Source organism: Haliaeetus albicilla, chromosome 9 (assembly GCF_947461875.1).
Source record: "Haliaeetus albicilla chromosome 9, bHalAlb1.1, whole genome shotgun sequence".
In the NCBI taxonomy this organism is placed as follows: Eukaryota; Metazoa; Chordata; class Aves; order Accipitriformes; family Accipitridae; genus Haliaeetus; species Haliaeetus albicilla.
Window position 1 is genome coordinate 6222659 of NC_091491.1, and position 20187 is coordinate 6242845.

Consider the following 20187-nt stretch of genomic DNA (forward strand, 5'->3'; position numbering starts at 1 on the left):
GACCCCAGCCAGTGGCAGACCCAAGCTGGGGACTGCAGCAGGGACAGAACTGCTGGCAGTTGCCATCCCTCGGAAGAAGATGGATTCTTTTGGCACAGGTTGAAATCCTGAAGGGACATCCCTCTTTGTAGCTCATGGGAAACAACCACTGACCAGTTCCAGGAGGGCTAAATCACTCCATCATCTAAATCTTCTTCTCTTTCTCTCCTTTAAATTAGAATGCATGCCCTCCTTGACTGCTTCATGTGACAGCTCCTGCCCTGCCATTGCCTTTACAGCCCATCTCCTGGGGACAAAGATAATTTTGTTCCCCCCAGGGCTGTGACAATTTTTGTGTGTGATCCTGCATGGGCTTTGAAATGGTTGTCAACAGTCCTGGGCCAGAGCTGAGCTCCTCCCCATCCCTGTGATGTGCAGGCTGGTTTTTGAAGTGCGATGCTGCTTCAGCTGTTCCCAGGAAGTCTGCAGGGGAACTGTGTTTGTACTAACGAGGTAAAGTCCCTGTGTCTTTCTGGAGGGGATCTGCTCAATGGGGTCTTTGATGTCATCTCAGGTTTTGGACTTACATCAAGTAAGTCTAAAAAAGAAAAGAAATGTTTTGGCTTAGCCTGGAACATTTGCACCTGAGCAAGGTGACCTGTGGCTGTCCTGGTGTCTAAGGAAGAAATCCACAGCCACCGGTAGAGCTGTGGCCTGGAGCAGGGAGATGGAGGCTTCCGGTCCCAAAAGTTGCCCACCCAGACAGGCTGGCTCCCAGGGTTGTCTCGGGTGGTGAGGTGGGAAAGTTGTCACATATAAAATGTCTCCTCAAGGCAGTCCTAAAGCTTAGCACCATCCCCACATGCTGTTCAGTATGCTGATGTTGGTTAACCTCATACCACCCTGAGTGCAGACAAAACCAGTCCTCTGTGATGCTACCTGGTGTACTGTGCAGTTCGGTTCGTGTGTGCCAAGCTGAACAGCATCTGCCATCTCCCTGTGTCTCTACAGCCTGACAAAATCTTATGTTGGGATGACCGTCCCCAAATGTCCTCGTATTTCCTGCATTGTCTCCTAGTTCAGACCTCGCAGTGCTGCCACAGGGCTTGCATTTAATAATCTTATGGCCTGGCTGCCCAAGCCCAGCACTCTCCAACAGGTCACGCATCCTGATCTTCAACTGTAGTTTGTCATTACCTTTTTTTTTTATGAGATGTCCGGACAAAGCTTGGCACATTGCAGTGGTTAGTGGTGTCCGCTGCTGTCCTCGGTGACCTCTGCAGCCCAGATAGCCTTTGCCCCTTAGTGTCCTCCTTCTGGGAATTATCCTGGGCTGGTCTGAGGTTTTGGTCCCTTAGTCCCAGGCTCGGAGAGAGGGGGAGAGGAGAGGCTTATGGCAGCAGCGTTTGGTTGCCTGAAGCAGGGAGACACCTTTCCTTCAGCACGGTGTAGTTGTTGTGTGGGGACATGCTGCTTAGCTCTGTGACTACCCCGATGTGCCAGTCCCATAGTAATTAGCAACTAATCAACTGGAAAGGGATGCTCTGTTGAGGACAGCGAGAAGTGGGATGTCATCAGAGGTGAGGGACCAGCCGGGCATGGCACAGCCACACCAGCCAGGTCAATAACCTCAAGCCCAGGCCTCTTGGTCCCTGGGGTTAAGATATGGCACCTTCTGCCACTGTGGTTTATTTCTGTGTTTTCCCATAAAAGCTATGTCAGCAGCAGTCACTCTGTCTGTCTCCTCTTGTCCTTCTCCTTTTCTTTTCTCTGCTTTCTTGACATACTTCTTCACTTACTCCTTTTTGTTGCTGTTAGTGAAGAATGTATCACCTAAAGCCATTTGAAATAGTTTTTGCTCTTAAGAGTTTCAAAGACTGGCTGCCCTGACGGCCAAAGCCTCGGGGAACAGGCAAGGGGGCTGCAAGGGGATGGGCACCCTATTGCAGAAACTGGCAGAAGAGCATTTAAGAAACTGAGAATACGAGGAGCTCTCATCTGGCTCGAAGCTGCTGCTCGCAGCGCAGTCGGCGTTTTGTTTCAGAGGCCACGAGTGAATGAGTTAATGATGATCCCAGATGGCTTCAGAGTTTGCCTCTTGCCACCCCTTCCTGTTCCCCCAGGATCTCAGATGGTGGCGGAAGATGAAGTAAAATTCTAGAGTTTATTGTAAAGTTCATCTCTCTCCCTAAATCGTGCTGGAACTTGTGCATGCTGTGTTGGCAGCTTCAAGGGGATGCTACCTGGTAATTAATTAGTTGTCAAGAGACAGCCCAGAGGTTCCAAGTCTTTATATTCTTGCTAATAGAAATTGCTCTGATTACATTTTCCCCCTTGGCTGGAGGGCTGAAGAGTGCAGAGCAGGAGCTATGGTCCATGGGCAGCTGGAGCACGCCTGCCTGTCCTTTGTTGGGACTCCTCTGAGCGTGCTAGCACACGCTTCCATGAGCACGAACCCTGAGGGAGCCCAGTCCCGAGCCCTGTCTTTGCCAGCCAGTTCTGCTTGTGTTTCTCCTCACACACTTCCCCTGCATTTGCAGGTGAGCCCTGCCACGATTTCCCTTCAGCTTCTCCACAGGGTCTTCTCTAGGCATCATCGCTCCTGTCGGCACTGCCCCTGCAGCCCCTTCCCCAGCCCGGACAGAGGTGCTTTGCATGTTTTCTTTGTAGAGCCCTTTTTCTGGGCTAAGCTTGGAGAAACGTTTGGTGTCTACAGAGATTCCTAGTGTTTCTCTCAATCTCACTTCTGTTTTCTTGTTTTCGTCTTTATATCCATGCTTCTGCAGTTAGTCGTGAGCAGATTTAGGTTTCTTCTTGCAGAGAAAGGAGTGTGGTTGGGGAGCTATATGAGAGGTACCTGGATTTTGGGGTCCTGTCTCAGCCAAGCAAGGCACTATACACAAAAAACTGGTCTGGAGTGGGTTATCCAATGATTTGTGAAAGGACCATTTACATTTTTGTGCATTACTTTATCTTTTTCCCATCTTTTTGCAGAGATTCTCTGCTAACGACTGACAATTCCCCCTCTTCTCTGGCCAGTGTCTGTGTGTCCCCCAGCCTGGTTGTATCTGACATCTTGAGCAGCTTCGTACCCATTCAAAATCAGCATTTCTGGAGCTGAACCCCATCACTCATCCAAACTCTCCTCCTTATTGTGCTTCTCTGGTCAGAGAAGCACCGCCATTCTGGGGGGAAGCAGTGTATGACATCCCAGCTATTAGGGAGATGTCACTCTCCTCCTCCCTCTGCAGCAGGACACAGTCATTTTCTGTTGCATCCCTCAGCAACGTACTGAAAATCAAACCTTCCCATGGCTCCAGGAAGCACTTGTCTGGGAAGGAGCTACCGGGCTTGCTGGGTGGCACTCTGGAGACCTGCAGGAGGTGGTGATGGCTGTCAGCCATAGTGACCCAGGTACGCTGGCGTGAGTGGACCCCTCCGCTGATGCAAAGCAGTCCATCTCAGCCCAAGACGGAGCTTGCTTTGTATCCTTGTGTCTGGGAGAGACTCCAGCTTTCTGCTCCTCCCGAGCACCCCTGGGTGGGCAAATGCAGCAAGGGCCGGGAGCTGGGGCTGCTTCCAGGCCAGGCAGGGCGCAGCGGGCAGCGAGGCAAGGCTGCTGGCTGTGCAAGGGGAGAAGCAGCCCAGCTCTTCTCCTGGCAAGCGTGTGCTTGGGAGAAGAGCCCAGCCCGTGGGCAGGGATGCTGCAGCTCTTTGAAGCCTGTCTCTGCTACCTTAGGGAGCAGCTCTGCCCTGGCTGATCCCAGGAAGCATCCCGTCCGGCATCCCTCTGGATGCTGTAAATAAACTGCAGCGAGCAGCGCTGCTCTGCCGGATGCTCTCACGCCTGCTGGTGCTGTGCCTTCCCTTCCCACCCCCGGGGAGCCTGGGGAGCCGGGCTCCGACCCACCTGACGTGGCTGCCTTTGCAGACATATGGTCCCTTCTCTTTGTGTTTAGTTAAGTGTGGGAGGACTCGATGCTATAACTCCTGTAGCTTTTAAGCTATTGTTATTGCTGATATGGCCCTGCAAGCAGACGTGGCAATTTTACAAGCATGGCCCCGTCCCTAACAAAGGCAATTAGGATGCTATTCTGTTATAGCTGGGGGGAGAGAGATTTCTAGTGTCTGGAAGGAGCAGTCTGCAAAGGGCATAATCTAATGCAGAAGATGAAGACAAAGGCATTTTGAAGGCAGGATGTGGGGAAAATGGGGGCATAACGAGCTCAGAGGGCAGATCTGCAGTGGGAGTGGGGCTACGGGAGCCCAGCAGCTCAGGGTGCAAGGTAGGAGTGAGCCGGGGAGCAGCAGAGACACGCTGCTCTGGGCAGGTACAGGGAGGTGTATCACCTGGGGCTGGCGTGAAGGTGAAGAGCAAGGTGTTCTATGCTTGGGCAGGAGATGGTTATTCTGGGTGAAAAGGGTGAAGTTTCAGGCTGCTGCATGGAAAAAACCCCAAGCCATGATAACCACTGGAGTGTGATCCGGCAGAGCAGTGAGCAAAGGAGATGAAGGTGACATCTGGGACAGGAGTGGCATGGGGCTGTCAAGTGATCTTGAAGCTGCGGAGGTGGCACAGGAGAGCTCGGGGGAGCAGGAGAGGGTGGCGAGGGCCACCGCTGCCATGTGGTTTGGTGCAATTCACCCAGGGCAAGTCAGGAGGCTGTTTCCAGTCACAGGGCTCGAGCTGCGTTTTATGCTGCTGGCTCCTTCCTTGCTTGGCTTTTCCAGCATCTGATCTGACTGTTTGCTTGCAATGATTTCAGTTGTTTTCTATTTTAGCATCTGACCCCGAGTGCCTGGGCTGGGGCAGGCAGGCACCGTTTGAAAGCCGCCACTTGGCGGCAACAACTGTTCGAGCCGTGGAGCAGCACCCATCTAACCCCTTTTTTCACACACTCGGAGCTTCCCAAACATTAACCTTTGGATTAAAATTTTCCATGCTTGGTCTCTCCCCAGATGTGATGTCTGAGCTTTGGTTTGGGTTCATGTTTTTCATGTTTGCTGGATTTGTGTTATGGGAGAATGAAAGAAATACTTTTCCCATTTAAAAAAAAAAATTATAGTCTCCATTTATTTATTTTTTTTTAATTCGGGGATTCACCAAAAATGGTTGAAGTTTGAAGCTGAAAATAATTAGCTTGGCTGCAGCAAGCTCATGTTGCAGGCACTTGGGGAAGTGCCGCAGCTCCAGGTGTGCGGTGCAGCGGGTATCACCGGCACAGCCTGCACAGCCCGCTCCAGGTACGTGCAGGCTCTGCCGGCAGAGCCAGGAGAGCCTTGGTGTGAGTCAGGCTGAGTAACTCCAGATTTGGAGGAGGGCAGCTGGTTTTTTGTTTTTTACAAAAAAAAAAAAAAAAAAAAAAAAGTTGTTTTTCAGGCTCCACATGCAGGATCACGATGCGCCGGGGACGAGCGGGCTCCGGTGAGTCAGCCACAGGGCTCGCCGCGCTGTTTTCAATCCTCTGCTCTGCGTTGCAGGTCATGGCATCATTGGGAGATGACATGCTGGAGACACGGCGGTACAGTCGCCTTGGGGTGTGAGCGTTGTGGCACAGATCCTGCCTCAAGGCCCCTGTGCAACGCGGCTGTCACTCCCCTCCTTTCTTTTGCGAGAGGACCTCTGCCTCATTTCATGTGGCATCGGCTGGTGGCTGCACCTTTCTTTGTCCCAAAGCCAAACGCTCAGATCCCACTCTTGACACCTCCTTGTCAACTTCAGGGCCACCTTGGACACGCTCAAACGCTCTGCATTTCCCTACTTTTTTTTTTTTTTTTTTTTTTTCCTGCTGGCTGCAGCACCCCTCCTCTCTGCTCCAAGTCTGCGTGCTGCTCATCGGGTGGGGACCTGTGCTGCTCACACCAGCGCTTGTAATGTCTGGCCTGCAGCTCTGCCAGAGGCCAAAATTGGCTCTTGGTGCACGGCTGGATCGCAAGGACAGTGTTAGATGGAGGGTGGAGTGAGTGAATACCCCTCTCTTCCTACTGTGCTTTCAGGAAATGTCACTAATGCAGCTGTAAGTGTGAATGAAGTCAAAAGGATGGATCGGTGCCCCCGCTCCAGCCCACCCCACTTGTCGGGGCCCATCCAGAATCCCCACCCTATTGTTCTGGTTCAGCTCCTCCGTTTCGGGGCAGGGGCCCTGCTCTGCGCTCAGCATCCCGCTCCCGGGAGGAGGAGCTCTGCAGAAAACAAAGACGCAGCGAATAGTTTTCCTCTCCCCGACCAGCCGCCGTTCCAATTCCTCCTTGCCTTCCCTTCCCTTCCCTTCCCTAGGTGTGTTTGCAGCTCTTGGCCCGGCTGGAAGCAAGTGACTGCAAGACTCAGGCCATTAATCATCTGCCAGAAGAGCTGAGTATTGGGTATAAGTAGCAGAGCTGTGCTCGCTGCTGCCTTAGAGGCAGAGCAGGATCCGCGCGGGCTGGAGCTCACATCCAGTGCATAAAGTTACCTCTGGTAGGCTAATAGAGTGTGTCTTGCTCGGAGCAGCCCCTCCTCGAAGAGGTCATGGGCTCTCAGGCACAGGAACGTCATCGGGAGTCCCCTAAGTGGCAGCATTTCTCTGTAAAGCAAAATACAGCGTTTGTCCCTCCCTGAAGTGGCTGCTGGAAGTGGTGTGAGCTGCTTCCCGCCCTGCCCTGAGCCGCCGGGAGCGCGCTGCCAGTGTGGTTCTTGCGGTGGGTGGAAATGCCAGTATTGCTAATATCTCTGGAGCTGTGGTGTTGCAGCCGACTGAGCTGTGGTGGCATTTTTCTGGTGTTACTACATTGCCTTCCGCATCCCCACCCTCTGTTTTCAAGGGAATTTAGCGGCGGCCCCGACGGAGGAGCCGACGGTCGGAGGAACTCCTCCCTGCACGCGGCAGCCTCAGGCCCAGCCCCGCTAGCTGCCCTTTCACCTGGGCTTTGTCTGCTTGTTAGTTCAAAGCAAAGCTGCTTCTCTTTCAACTTCCAAAGTTGAGGGGAGCCGCAGTGCCCCAAGCTCCCCAGCAGTGTCCGGGGTCGGCGAAGCGTGCGAAGCAGCGGTGGGGCAGCTTGGCACTGACATTGCTCAGTCTGGCTTCTGGTTTGCGGAGCGGAGGTTTCTCATCGCATTGCTCTGACTCAGGTATCTGTTTCCTCTGATGTGGGCAGCCGTTGCTGGAGCTTTTTCCCCGGGCACGCAATTGCTCTGTGGTTCCCAAGGGATGGTGGGACGTGCGGGAGAGCTCCCCGAGTGCTGCCACAACCGGCCGGTGGCTTGGGTCCCTGGGGTGGTAAAAGCAGTCTTGCAGGAGCAGCATCTACTACACCGCTACGTGTTCAAAAGTTCCCCTAAAATCGGTGGGGCAAGCGTCCAATTTGCATCCTAGACTAAAAAGTCTGAAGGAAATGAAACACACACAACCTGACTTGAGCCGACGTGCGTGCGTTAACTCAGATTTTGGGCTGCCGCTCCCTGTAACTCGCCCACCCGGCTGGGTGTCAGCTCAGGGACCCTCAGCTCTCTGCCCCCCATCCAGCTCCATGCAATGGCAACGCTGAATTCCCTTGGCGTGGGGTGCTTAAGGGGGACCTTTTACGGTGTTTATTTGATTGTGTTTTCCTGGCCGAACGGCCTTTCCTGAATTAGGTATCATTCTGCCACTGAGACTAACCACTCTAACCAGTTTCCCTAGTGCAGAATCCCAGTTCAGCAGGTCTGGACTGTCACCCTCTGAGAATCGCTTGTGTTTGAGGAAGTGAAAACACCCATGGGGAGGCTGCGAGCAGTGGCCAGGTGGGAGCTGTGCTGCTTTAGGAGGTTTTAGTGGTTCTCATTAAAACAGTCTCCTGTAGACTCAGTTTCCTAAAAGACAAGGAGAAAATTCCGAAGACTTTCATCCCAGTTCAAATATCCACCAGGGCAAGGAGCTGTGGAAGTTACGGTAGGATCTCAGATGACATTCTTTGAAAAGCAAGCTAAATAGAGTGCAAGTATGAAATGCTCAGACCAGCAGCAGCCGTGCCCTCTGCAAGGGCTTGGCCAGTGTCTGCACCTCTCCCTTGCCTGTGCTGAGTAATGAAGGGCAGAGAGGGGGAATCAGGGGGCCTGCCTGAGGAGCCCCTCCACTTTTGAAGCCTTTGGCACCTCTGCAAGATATTTAAATGACAGACAGACATATAGGGATCTGTAAATACTCATTTGGTGCCAACTAAACCACAAAGAAGATACAGCATTTGTGGTCCAAGGAAGTTTAAATATTTGTGGTCAAACTTAAAATTCGACATAAAACTCTCATCTGCGATGGAAGGCGTCCAGGAACTGCATGGAGAACGTATAAGCTGTGTAAACTCAGAGAAACAGCTTCCCAACTGGCTCTGCCAGGACCAGGCAGAATATTGCAGCTCTTACCTCTCCTCTCCCTCCCGCTGCCAAGGTCAGAAGTCAGGTTTGCAAGGGACGCAGTGGCCTGTTAACACCTCCGGGGGTGGAAGTCCACTGTGCCGTGGGTGTTACCGGCTAATGCCACGGTTTCCTCGCTGCCTCTAGCAGAGGTCATGCTGGAAGGTTGAGGGGTGAACGGTGTGGGCAGGGCAGGTGGATGCTGTAAGGATGAGCTCTGGTTTGCACCGTTTTTTTGCTGGTTTTGCATGGTAGAACCTCATCCCCGCTCCCCCATTCCTGTGTTGTAACTCTTTCCCTTCCACCACCCAACTTCCCGACACTGGTGTCTTGTCCCGTAGGACAGGAATCACCGAGTTACTCTATGGGTCAAATCACAGGGCAGTTGTCTCCATGGGGAAATCCTTGCGAAACAGCTTATGCTATCGGCGAGAGCAAAACGCTTGCTCTGCCCCGCTGCTGTGCACGATGCCTTTATCTGCTTGGAGGGTGCCTGGGTGAGGGGTGGGTGTAGGGTCCAGAGGGGCTGAGCTGAACCTCCCCACGCGTTGGTGTGCCAGTGACGGACACGCTCAGCAGGAGCTGTGCATCTTCAGGGTTTCCTCTGTGTGAACGCCCTGACGAGGCCAGCTCCCTCCTGCTGCCGCTCAGGAGGTGCTTTCTGAAACAGGGAGGTTGCCAGATAACCACAGCGTTTTCCCCATGGCATGGGCAGCCTGGACTTGGCTCCTGCCTTATTTTTTTCCATGTACCCTGCAAAAAGGGCTCTTACTGTTGCAAAAGCACATTGAGATTTGCAGTCGAGATGTTGGATTGAACATTCATCAGCCGCATTTCCCAAATTCCAGTAGAGACAGATCCTAGCCCTGGCACAAGAACAGCTTCTCTGATCGCCAGCACAGTGTGGCCTCACGAGCAGATGTACCCGAGAAACGCCGGGGGTAGAGAGCTGCAGGGATGGACCAACCTCGTCCCCAATGCCAGCGTCTCCTGGAGCGGTGGCCTCAGAGGAAGGGCAGCGTGTCTCTGCCGAGAGCAGAGCAGTCCCCTTTCCCTTACTAAGCAATCCTCTCTTCCTCCACCAAAGAGCCTGCTAACCACTTTCTTATCTTTCTTAACTCTGCAAAACAATCTCTGGCAAGGCAGGCATCCTCCGAAATGGCAGAGGAAATAAATTCCCCCAGTCCCTGAAAAGGAAAAGACTGGAGACTCTTGCAGCAGGGAGAACAGCCCATGCCCTGTGAAAGCTGATGGTCGTGTCATATTGGCTTTGGATCTTGCCTTCCTCCTTCCCCAGCCTGGGACCACAGGCTTGGGGCAGGCTTTCAGGGACTTGTCTGTCCTGGTCTGTGTTCCAGTAGGATCTGTAAGGGAGGAGCAGAGCGGGCTCCTTCAGACTTATCTTGGCTTTACTCTCTGGCCTAAATTTTTCTCTTTTTTCCCCTAGGAAGTTTGGGGATGTGCTGGGAGCTGGGGTGGGAGAGAGGAGGACATCGAGATGGCTATAACAGGGAGTCCCTGGCTGTGACTCGCTGTTTCTCCTGGAGTCGTCTGCCTCTTTCACAGGCCTCTTTCAAAGCTGTGATTTTTTAGCCCCTTGTTCTCCCAACAGACAATTGAAATGTGTGGTCCTGTGCTCAAGACTTCACCTCGGAGAGCAGAAATGCCCCAGATATTTCACAGCTGCAGGGATTGGTTTGCCCAGCACTGGGGCACATGGCCGCAGGGGGTGGAAGCAAATGCTTTCTCCAATGGAAATTCCTGCAGAAATTCCTGGAGTGTCTTACTGGAGGCAACGTTTTGCAATGGGAAGCTCGTAGTTCTCGCTGAGCTGTTGGCAGCAATGCCTGAGGACACAATGAGAACCAGGCAGGAGCCACACTCACAAACCAGTTGAAACATCTCCATCACTCTGTGGAGACCTCCTGTACCCCATCATCTTCTCTGGGACTTCTCACCCAGGCTAAAGTCATGCTTTTCTCTTGTTTTGCTCCTGCCCAGTAGGCATGGGCTGGTGGGGGTAAAATTAACTAAACTGACCACCCGCCTCCTGCCTACAATGTGTCGGATGCAGCCTGGAGCCAACTGCTCCCTGCTGTAAACACTGCTGCTCACTGGAGAGACAAACTGACAAGAAGGTTCTTTAGCACATTTAACAGGTGAATAAGACATCAGGGCAAGTCTTCCCAAGCATCAGCAAAAGCCAAAAGCTTGGTTTGGAAACCATCAGAAACTTTCCTCTCTGGGCTGCGTAGCTCCTCATGCTTCAGAGGAGCAGTTGGTCCTGGGCTGGGCTGGAGCCAGCCCTCCAGGTCATCCTGGGCACAAGAGCTTGAGAGTGGTCTGGAGGATGACTTTCCATCCAGAGCATCTGCTTCAGCTGACTTTGGTGTTGGCTCTTCCACACAAGTTAGAAAAGGTTACTGCAGCACCCTCAGATGTATTTTGGGGTGGACAAACAGCTTTCCCCAACCCCATGGTAAGCCATCACCACGGAAGGGAAGAGTTGAGAGGAGCTGGCTGCGCTGAGAGTCTGGAGGAGCTGTGAGATGTTTTGTAGGGCAGTGCCAGGCTGTGCTGCAGCACAAAGGGTTTCAGGGACCTAGGCTGGGACCTGTGGCAGCGTGGGGTTTCCATATGGAGTTTTAAGTGTCTTCTGGCCTAGATCAGTAAAAATTCAGTCTGTATTCCTGCCCCACAGCCACTAGGTGCCAGTCAGGGAGAGAGAACTGGCCCCTGGCAGACAGACAGCTCTCCGGAGGCCTGCTCCCTTGGCATACCCGTGCAGGGATCCACTCCTCTGGGGAGGGCTTGCTGAGAGCAGGCTCCAAGACCCAGAATTGCTCACAGCTTCCCACACACCACTGGGTCTCGTCCTCATGTCCTACAGCTGCCAGCGGTGACAGGTGCCTTGGGTGCAGTTTGAGGACCTTCATGGTAGGAATCTGTGCAGGCTACTCGGCGCTTCTTCTGAGCTCCTGACACCAAAAGTTGGATGACTCAGCTCAGATCTATCACTTTGCACCTTTATGTCATCTGTGTGTCTTCATTGCATCACTGCGTGGGACAAGCGAGGCTGGTCTTACCCCAGCAAACCCTAGTGATGGTGGGCAGTTGGCTCCCTTTCCATGCTGCTTTCCAGTTTTAAAGGCCAATTGTGAGTGAGCTACGTGGCCGAGGTTGGAAAGGCGGAGGTGTTTGCCAGGCCAAGAGCACATCTGCTCCGATGACTCGTCTGAGACCGTGTGCCCCAGTGCAGAGGCTGGAGCCGTGCCTCTGCAAGGCTCAGGGTGCTGGGAGAGAGGTTTGGCTAAGACGTGGCTACACTTTCTCTTTGGGGAGCCCCTGCTTTGCAGAGAAAGTGGTTCTCCAGCAGTGGCAATGGGGAAGAGCAACTGGAGTGGTTCTTTGGAGCTTCTCTGTCTTCCCTGGGTGTTTTCTGATGCACTTCCCTGCTGTGATGGAGCATCAGATATGGATGTGGTGGACCCTTACCCCATGGGTGTTCTCTTGTTGGTGCTAGGCACTGCCCATCCTGGCACTGGGTCCTACAGAGCCAGGGCAATAGCAAGACATATGAGAGCCTTGGTCCAGGCCCAGTTGCATCCACAGTTGCTCTGTCGGGTCACGTACAGAGTTGCAGGCGTGTGGGAGCCGCGTCCACCGAGCGTGCTTGTGGGATTAGTTGAAATCAGAAGTTTCTCTGAGAGAAGCTGTGGCTGAAGTCAGCTCTCAGCTGCAGAAACCAGGGTTGCGATCCAGCTGCAAGCGCTGCTGCCCAGCCGTGACAGACACTTTGGTCCTCCCTACCCAGGTGGCCAAACCCCTCCAAACTGTATTTGGGGCTGGGCAGGGCAAGGAGCTCCTCGGGCCACATCCTGGCTGGGGAACGAGCCCAAAGAGGCTGGGCTGTAAGTCCAGGGTTAAACCCAGTCCAGCTCTTGTGTGAGCCTGCGCGATGAAAACCCAGAAGGGATGAGACCAAACCAGGCGCTTTCCTCTGCCCTCCTCCTCCAGTGCCCTGGGCTGCCCTCTGGCTCCCTGGGGATGGGAGGAGGCAGCACAGGGCACTGCGAGGCATTTAACCACGGCCTGCATGGATGTTTTAGCAGGGTCAGTGCAAACGTTTCAGCGGGGCCATGTAGACGCTGCATGGTTGTTTGGGGCTCACTTGGTTTCAGCATCATTCAGCTACTTCAGCTAAGCCATGTTTAAACCAATGTGGCAAAAACAGTGTTATCCCCACGCTGGATCGTGCTGGAGCTTGGCTCTGAGTCCCGGTCCTATCCCATTCCCATCTCCAAATCTGGGATGGGATCTCTCCGTGCTATGACTCAAACTTCTCATGTCCTTTTCCCCTTCTGAATCCAGCTGTCAGGATGTGCTCGTGTCTCCCCCTCGCACATAGGAATGCAGAGCCGGCAATGGCAGCCCGTCCTCCAAGCAAAACCTTCTCCAAAGCCGCTGCCTCCTGTTTGCTTGCAGAGTCTAAGGTTTTGCCGAGAGAGAAGCTGCCGGTGTCTCTCCGCACACTGCCGGCAGTAGCGTGGCGTTGCCAGAGGCTGCCACGGGTGCGGGGCAGCCCTCTCCAGGCCAAGTTTCCCCCCCGGAATGTGGCGGGTCCCCGCGGCTGAGCGGAGCTCCCCAGGCCAGCTGGCTTGGCTGCTGGAGGCTCTTTGGACTAGCTGAAGGAGTCTGCATTCCTGCCTCCCGGTTATTTGCTCTTTAGGACGCTGCGTAAAATTAACAAGTTGTAAAAGTTGATTGAAGGCGGCGGTGGGTGTGACAGAGATTTGCTTAGCTGTGGGAGAGCCGTGTGTGGAGTAGAAGGGCCCGCGCGGCCGGGGTGGGGGGCAGAGGGGCTGCCCCCCCAGCTCCAGGCGTGCCTCTGACCCGAAGCGAGACCGTGGCTGGTTTCTGGTGGTGTCACCCCACCAGCACCAGGTGCACGTGTCCGCACTCGCAGCTCTCGGAGTCCCTTCCCTCCCCTTAAATCTCCTGGAGGACACGTTGCTGGCATTGGGGCTGCATCTCCTTTGAGCCAGGTGCTGGCCATCCCATGTGGGAGTCCTCTGCCTTCCTCCTGTTAAAGAGCAGCACGCAGCACTCGGGGAAGCTTTTCCCTTCAGCCCGTGTCATCTGCAGGGGAAAATACAGCCAAGGCCATAGAGGGGATCAGCTTCGTTAGATCTGGGGACGCCTCGTTAGATGTGGGGACCCTGCTCGCCGCTGGGAGGAGATGACACACGCAGGGTCCTGGTGGCACTGGCACTGCAAAGTGGCTTTGAAAACACAACAGCTGGTACAGTTAATGTGCAGCCCAGTGGGTCTCTACAGGCAGTTAGTGTGTGTTAATGTGTGTCCTGCTGTGTCTTACTCAATGATTAGTATGTTAATGTATGACCCATGAATTAGCAGCCGGAGCGCTAATGAGCCTCGTCAGTGTGCCCTAGCAGCCGCCAGCCCGCTGGTGGGTGGCTGATGCTGGGAGCTGGTGGTTAGCCGTCTGATGCAGCAGGAGATTAGAAACCTCTCGTCTCCGGTCCTGATGAAATCAGGCTGGCGATCGGGGCTGCTGCAGTCGAAGCCACCTCTGCCCCACGCCTGGTCCCCAGCCAGTGTCCCCGAGAGGCACCACGGTGGCGAAGGGCTCGGCGATGCCTCGGTTGCTCGCACCTCTGGGGAACTGAGCCCGGGTCACGGACGGGGGCACCAGACCACTTCAGCAATTCTCAGTTTCAGTTTTCCTTTGAGAGCGGCTGCGTGCATGTCAGGCCTATTTTAATACCCAGCGATGACTTGAAGCCAGGCTTTCAGTTCCTGCTGTCTCACTGCACGGTCGGAGGGGGAAGGGCACACGGGGCGGCTGTATTCCCCGCCGGGGCCGGGGTGTCTGCTGCCACATCACCAAATACATCGACACAGTGTTATATTGTACTTGACCATTCCTTTGGGAAGGCTGGACACAGCTCCCGGCATCCTCACCGCGCTCCACTCCAGCAGCGATGAATTGCCGGCAAGCACCTTTCGTGGCCATCCCCGGCTGCCCTGGGCATCCCGGCACTGCCACGGGCACTCGCGTTTCCACTCTGAAACAGGAAGTTTCTGACAAAAGCAGGTTGCTCTGCGGCACGCAAGGTCTCGCTCCGCCGTTCGAGAGAGACCTGGGTGCCAGTCACAGGTCACTTCTTTCCCAGCATCTCAGAGGCTGGGCTGCCCCGCGGCGGGGCCAGCCTGGCTGCCGGCAGCCCGGGGCTCTGCCGTGTCTTCCCCAAGCAGGGCTGCACGTGATGGGGATGTGCAGAGCATTTGCTCCTTCCCTGTTTTTCATTCATGTGGGCTGGAAAAATGTGTTCATGAGACGAGTTGCTGTGGCATTATGTCATGGGCCTTCAGTTTGGGCTCTTTTCTCCCCAGCAGATGAGCTCAATTTAAGCATCGGGCTGTGCTGGCTTGGCAGGAAATCTGGTGTTTCCTACTTGTTTCTTCTTCAGGGGAGGAAGGAGCGAACCCACCTGCCCTTGGCCCCAGCCCCAGCCCCAGTTCAAGGGAGCTCTTCTGCAATATACCTGATCATTCCCAATCCAGGAGGCTCTGACAGCAAGGTTTAAGCCTTTGCAACGCAGAGATGGCTGCGCTGCAGCTGTGTCAGCGCCCAGCCCCCCATGCATACATGAAAACCTCATGGATCCTAAACTAGATGTGACGGCTTTTATTTCTAGAGGTGTCTTGAGAAATCCCTCGGGAATGGTGTCAGGATGGGTTGCCCATCTCTTCCCCACCTAGCCAGACAGTTCCTGCGTCCCCTACCCCAAAACTGCTGCTGTCAGCCGCATCCTGGCATCCCACAGCACGTGGCTGCTGGCAGCAGGGCTCAACCCCTGGTGCTGCCACAGACACATCCCCACAGCTGTGCCGGTGGTGGTGGGCGCTTTACTCGCCCAGCAACCCTGGACACAAGGGAACTGCAGATACCAGGACTGGAAAATCCCTGGGTGAAGTCACCCTGTGTGAGTCAGGCCAGGTCTCCGCAGTGTTAACCCATCGAGCTGGGGATGAAGCAGGCAGTGAGGTTTCCACCACTTCCCCTGAGGCCACTGCAGCGCAGAGCTCTCAGGAGGGATGTTTCCCATGACAGCCATTCCCACTTTGCTCTTGTTCTTTTTCCTTCTGACTTTCCCCTGCGGAATGGTTCCTAAAGGAGAGCCAGGAGGATGGAAATGTTCCTGCAGTGACACTTGCTGGGATTGCTCCTGGCTGGATGTCCCAAGCAGCAAAGGGCTTTCCTGGGAAAGAGGGTCCCCCACAGCCTGACCTGCTCCTGAGGCTGCTGAGCCTGCATCACCTCGTCTTTTGCTCACCTCTGTCCCGTAGGACACATTTTTTAGGACCAGAATCAGTGGTTATGGGTCCCTTGCTCCCTGAAATATTACATTCTTGCAATCACCCTGCTGGCACCACCGCTCCGCAGCAGCAGCTGCCTCCCATGGGGAGGAAGGGGCTTCTCCTCCCCCTCCGCCTGTCAGTGCAGGTACGGAGGGACGCAGGGTCCCGGAGTGGCAGCTTCAAATGGAGGCAGCCCGGGCTGCTGGTGCATGAGGGTGCCTCGCTCAGGCAGTAGCCAGGGTGGGAGGCTGGAGGTCAGAGGAGGGTCAGGTTTTTGACACGCACTACAGCGACACGGTGGTTAAAATTAGCCCGCAGAGAGGAAACTGGCAGCTTTGTGGAAGAGCAGAAGTTTCCTCTCACGGCAGCCTGGTGCAGCGGGGCTGCATGCCGCTGCCAGCCCTCCGCTCACCGCGGCATGGCCCCATGCAGGGCACGCACCGCCGCCGGCACGGCAGGGTGACGAGCCGGTCTCCGCCGTGCTGGGGCCGGGACGCATGGCATTGGTATCGCACGGCATAAGGATGCAGGGGTGGGAGAGTAGGCAGCGTCTCTGACAGCAGGGAGCCTTGTTAAGTCACCTGTATGGGGTCTGGCCTTCTCCTCAGCTTTGGGATCCCAGTCCCGGGAGCCTGCAGGAACCCTTTTGGGATGGGGGTCTCCGTACAGAGCAAAACCAGAGTGCTTTGTGGGGGCAGGAGAAACTTGGGCATCAACATGGGCTTTGTCTCCGTAGCGTGTAGCACTTCTAGCCCGTTTGCTGACTTTCTCCCTATAAATCTGCTGCTCCCCGGTGTGACGCCGGTCAGCAGGAAGCACCAGGGGAGAGCTCTCTGCAGGTGCAGAGCCCCGCTGTGAGGGGATGAGGGCTGAGCCGAGGCTGGTCATGGTGGAGGCGCCGGCAGAGGCTGTGCCGCGCAGGATGGGGCCGTGGAGGCACCGGGCTCCTGTGCTCTGGAAACTCCATTTGAGAGCCTCGTAAATTGGATAATTACCCAAGCTATTGAGTTTCCTTCTGGCCAGATCCGTCCCAGCCTCCCTGACGGGGCTCCCCAGTTGGTCCGTGAGATGGGCCCGTGGGACGGGGTCGGGCTGGAGACGAGGAGGGGCTCAGCTTTTCTCAAATGCCCCCACCCGCCCGCTCTCACACCTGCATCCCTCCCCAGCTTTTGTGAGGGGGAATCTGGCAATGGAGCCAAAACAAAACAGTAAGGATAGGCCACATCATTCATCTCTCACGCTTCAGCAGGACTTTCCCCCATTTGGTGGGGCTGGGCAGGGGGCTGGCTGCCCCCGGCAGCCGTGTGGCCCTGGGGTGCACAGAGGGGACAGGACAGGACACGGATTGGTGCTGGGTGTCCTGACTTCGCCTGCCTCCTTTTCCCTGGGGACAGTGGGCTATGAGACTTGGGCAAACCCCTTCCGTGCCTATTTAGAAGAAGAGGGGCACCCTGCACATCCTCACGGTGCTGTGCAGTGCTGCCTGCATCCCACTGGGCCTTCTAGCCCCGGACGTTTTCCCCTGGCCATTGCCCATCTGCCTCCCCTTTGCACTGACTTTGTTTTCCTTTCCCTCTCCCCAACCCCCTCGTCCTCACCCTGTAGGTTATTGCAGCCGACTGCAAGAGGGTCACAGTTCTGAAGTATTTCCTGGAAGCCCTTTGTGGACAAGAAGAGCCTTTGCTGGCATTCAAGGGTGGAAAATATGTGTCAGTGGCACCCGTCCCAGACGCCATGGGAAAGGAAATGGGAAGCCAAGAGGGAAAACAACTGGAAGATCAGGTACCGTGCGGGAAGAGCGCGCCTCGGTGAAGGAAGAATCACCCCTGTGGGGCCCAGCCTCTGCCTGCCCTGCAGCTCCCGCTATTTATAGCTGGCGTAGCTGCGTGTGCATTTTATGGGGGGAGGTGGAGGGGGGGGGCAAATGGTGCACAGCCCTTGTCTCCCGAGTGTACTTCGCTCGTGCCCTTTCCTGCCAGTCCAACCCGCGTGCCTCTATCTCGCACGCTGCTATGAGTTCCAGATGCTGCTTTTTCATACCCGAAGCGGGGGGAGCTTTAATAACGTGCAGCGCCGCGGCCCCGGGAGAGGAGGTGGGCGAGGGGGTGTCAGGGTTCAGCTTCAGGATCAAGTTTATAGCCGTGGAGCTCGTTGCGGCAGAGGCCTGAGCTCCAGCCTCCAGCACACGTACAGGAAGAGCTGACATTGGCGCCCCGTCCCTCCCCTGCCTCTCACATCCTGATGTGATTAAGGAATTCAACTCTTGTTTTTCTGCCCTTGCTTGTTCCTGTAGGCCTTGCTTCACTCCAGGCTCCGTGTGTGTGTTTAAGGGCCCTGCCAGCCGCTCTGCAGGTTGACTCTTTTCTTCTGTTTAATCTTGCAGTTGGAAAGGCCAGGGAAACAGGAGAGAGGGGCAGAGGCGTTGGGAGCGGGGAGCTGGGTGGCCCGGCGCTGCCCAGGCTCTCTCCAGGTCCCCTCCCTGCGCCAGGGCTGGGTGCTGCAGAGCCAGAGGGGATATCGCCCCGTGCAGGGGACAGCACCTTGCCTCTGCTGGCACTGGGTGGCCTGTGGCCCCATGCACCCCAGGGAGCTGACAGCCAGAGGAGCCCACAGCAAGAATGTGCTCAGCACCCTCCTTGTCCCAGCAGCTGGTTCCAGCTGAGCAGGGAACAGATTTTAGGTGATTTTTTTGCACTGGGTCTCAGAGCAAAACCCCAGGTAGCAAGAGATGTCTCTGTAAGGTGGAAGACCTGGACCCTTGTCCTCTTCTGGAGAAGGTGCAGGAGGTTTTCAAGCTGACACCACTAAAAGCGTGTGGTATGGGGGAATCTTCAGGTTCTACCCAGTGTCATGACAGGGATGGTTCTGTTCTCTGGAGCACTCCTTTCGTTGGGTCAGTCCCTCCAGTTTCTGCTATGAACAAACATGGTACGGAGGATAGCTCCCTCCTGCCCCATCCCCACAGCTCTGCTTGGCTGTGGGAACCTCCGCGTGAGCTCATTGCACAACCCTGGGGCTTCCTCCTTGGGCTCTGTTCACAAGGGAGCTTCCAGCTCACCAGCATGACCACCAGATCCCAGGCCTTGTCACCAGCAGATCCCAACCCACCTCAGCAGATCTGCATCTGACACACGCTTTTTTCCCAAGGCCCTTGCGTGACGTCGTCCCTCTGGCAGCATCCCCCCATCCCCTGTGGTCCAGGCTGTCCTGGCAGAGGGAACTGAGCCTGAGGGCTCCATCTTCCTCCTTCCCATGGCTAAAAAGTCACAAGGAGAGAAGAGTACGTGGTTCTGTGGCCAGGCGGGCGTGCAGTCTGGGTGAAACGATTGAGTATGCGACTGTGCAGTGCTGGAGTTGTTCTAAATTAAGGCTTGCGAGCTTCTGCCCGAGTCCCCCCTGCTGACACATGCCATGGCAGCCTGCACAGGTCAGGGAGTGTAGCGATGCTCTTGTCCCTGCTCTTATCCCTCTGGGGGATCCTCTTGTGCAGGATCCGCTGCCTGCAGCCTTCTGGGGGCTCAGAGCAGGTCTTTCTGCCTGGGTACCACCTGGGAACTCTTCGCAGCCCCATCACAACCCTTGGCTTTTGTGCAGAGAAGGGGACATTGGTAATGGCAGGGCTTGGGAAGGCCCGTGGTTGCTGCACTGGGGAGCAAGAGGGTCTGGGCGAGACAAGGGGACTGTCAGCAGCAGCGGCAGAGCTGGGTTCCTGGGCAGCACGTGTGTGCAGGCAGCTGCTGGTGGGACACGTGTTGAGGAACAGTCTCCCCTTTGGACAAGGAGCCACTGGGGAGAGCAGCAAAGCTGGGGGCGGAACTGGGTTGTGGCTGATCCCCAGCTGGACACCAGCCACCACCTCCCTCCCTCCTGTGTCCCGGAGATTTGGGTGCATAGGGAAAGGCCAGCGTGGCCTTCACCTGGGGTAGGAACAGTATGGCTCATCCTGGGATCTCCAGTTCAGGCAGGGCAGGCATACTGGAAAGGGTCTGCAGACCTCCTGATGGGGAGACCCAGGGAAGTGCCTCTAGGAGAGGGTGAAGATGCAACGTGGTCCAGAAGTGCCTGGGCGGGCAGGAGGTTGGAGAACCAGGGAACCTTCAGTTCAGCAAACACAAGGTTCCTGGCCAACAGGAGCGTGGCAAAGGCAGACTAGAAGTAGGATGCAAATGTTAACAGAGGAAGTAATTAACGGTTGAAATGACTGACCTCGAAACGCAGTGGATTCTCCATCATGCGGAGCTTTAAAATCAAGATTGAGCGTCTCCTTCTAAAACATCTGTTCCAGCCCAGCTGGAAGTTTTGGGGTGGGTGCAGGAATATCTCTGGTCTATTCAGAGATCAAAACGGAGAAGGGGAACGGGCTCTTTGGTGTCCTGCGTTCATAGATCTGAGTTTCCTGTCAAGATAATCAGCTTGTGTGCCTAGCCTCGGATGAGGCAGCAGTGTGAGAGCAGTGT

General features: G+C 55.4%; 1 protein-coding gene across 3 annotated transcripts in view; it reads left to right on the top strand.

The window, feature by feature from the left end:
• Positions 1–20187, top strand: part of SMG6 (SMG6 nonsense mediated mRNA decay factor) — a 119296-nt gene that overhangs the window by 83323 nt on the left and 15786 nt on the right. For all 3 annotated transcript variants that reach the window (XM_069791240.1, XM_069791238.1, XM_069791239.1), the window contains exon 14: positions 17336–17512. In XM_069791240.1, coding sequence (XP_069647341.1) covers positions 17336–17512 — 177 coding nt within the window. The remainder of the gene's footprint in view (positions 1–17335; positions 17513–20187) is intronic.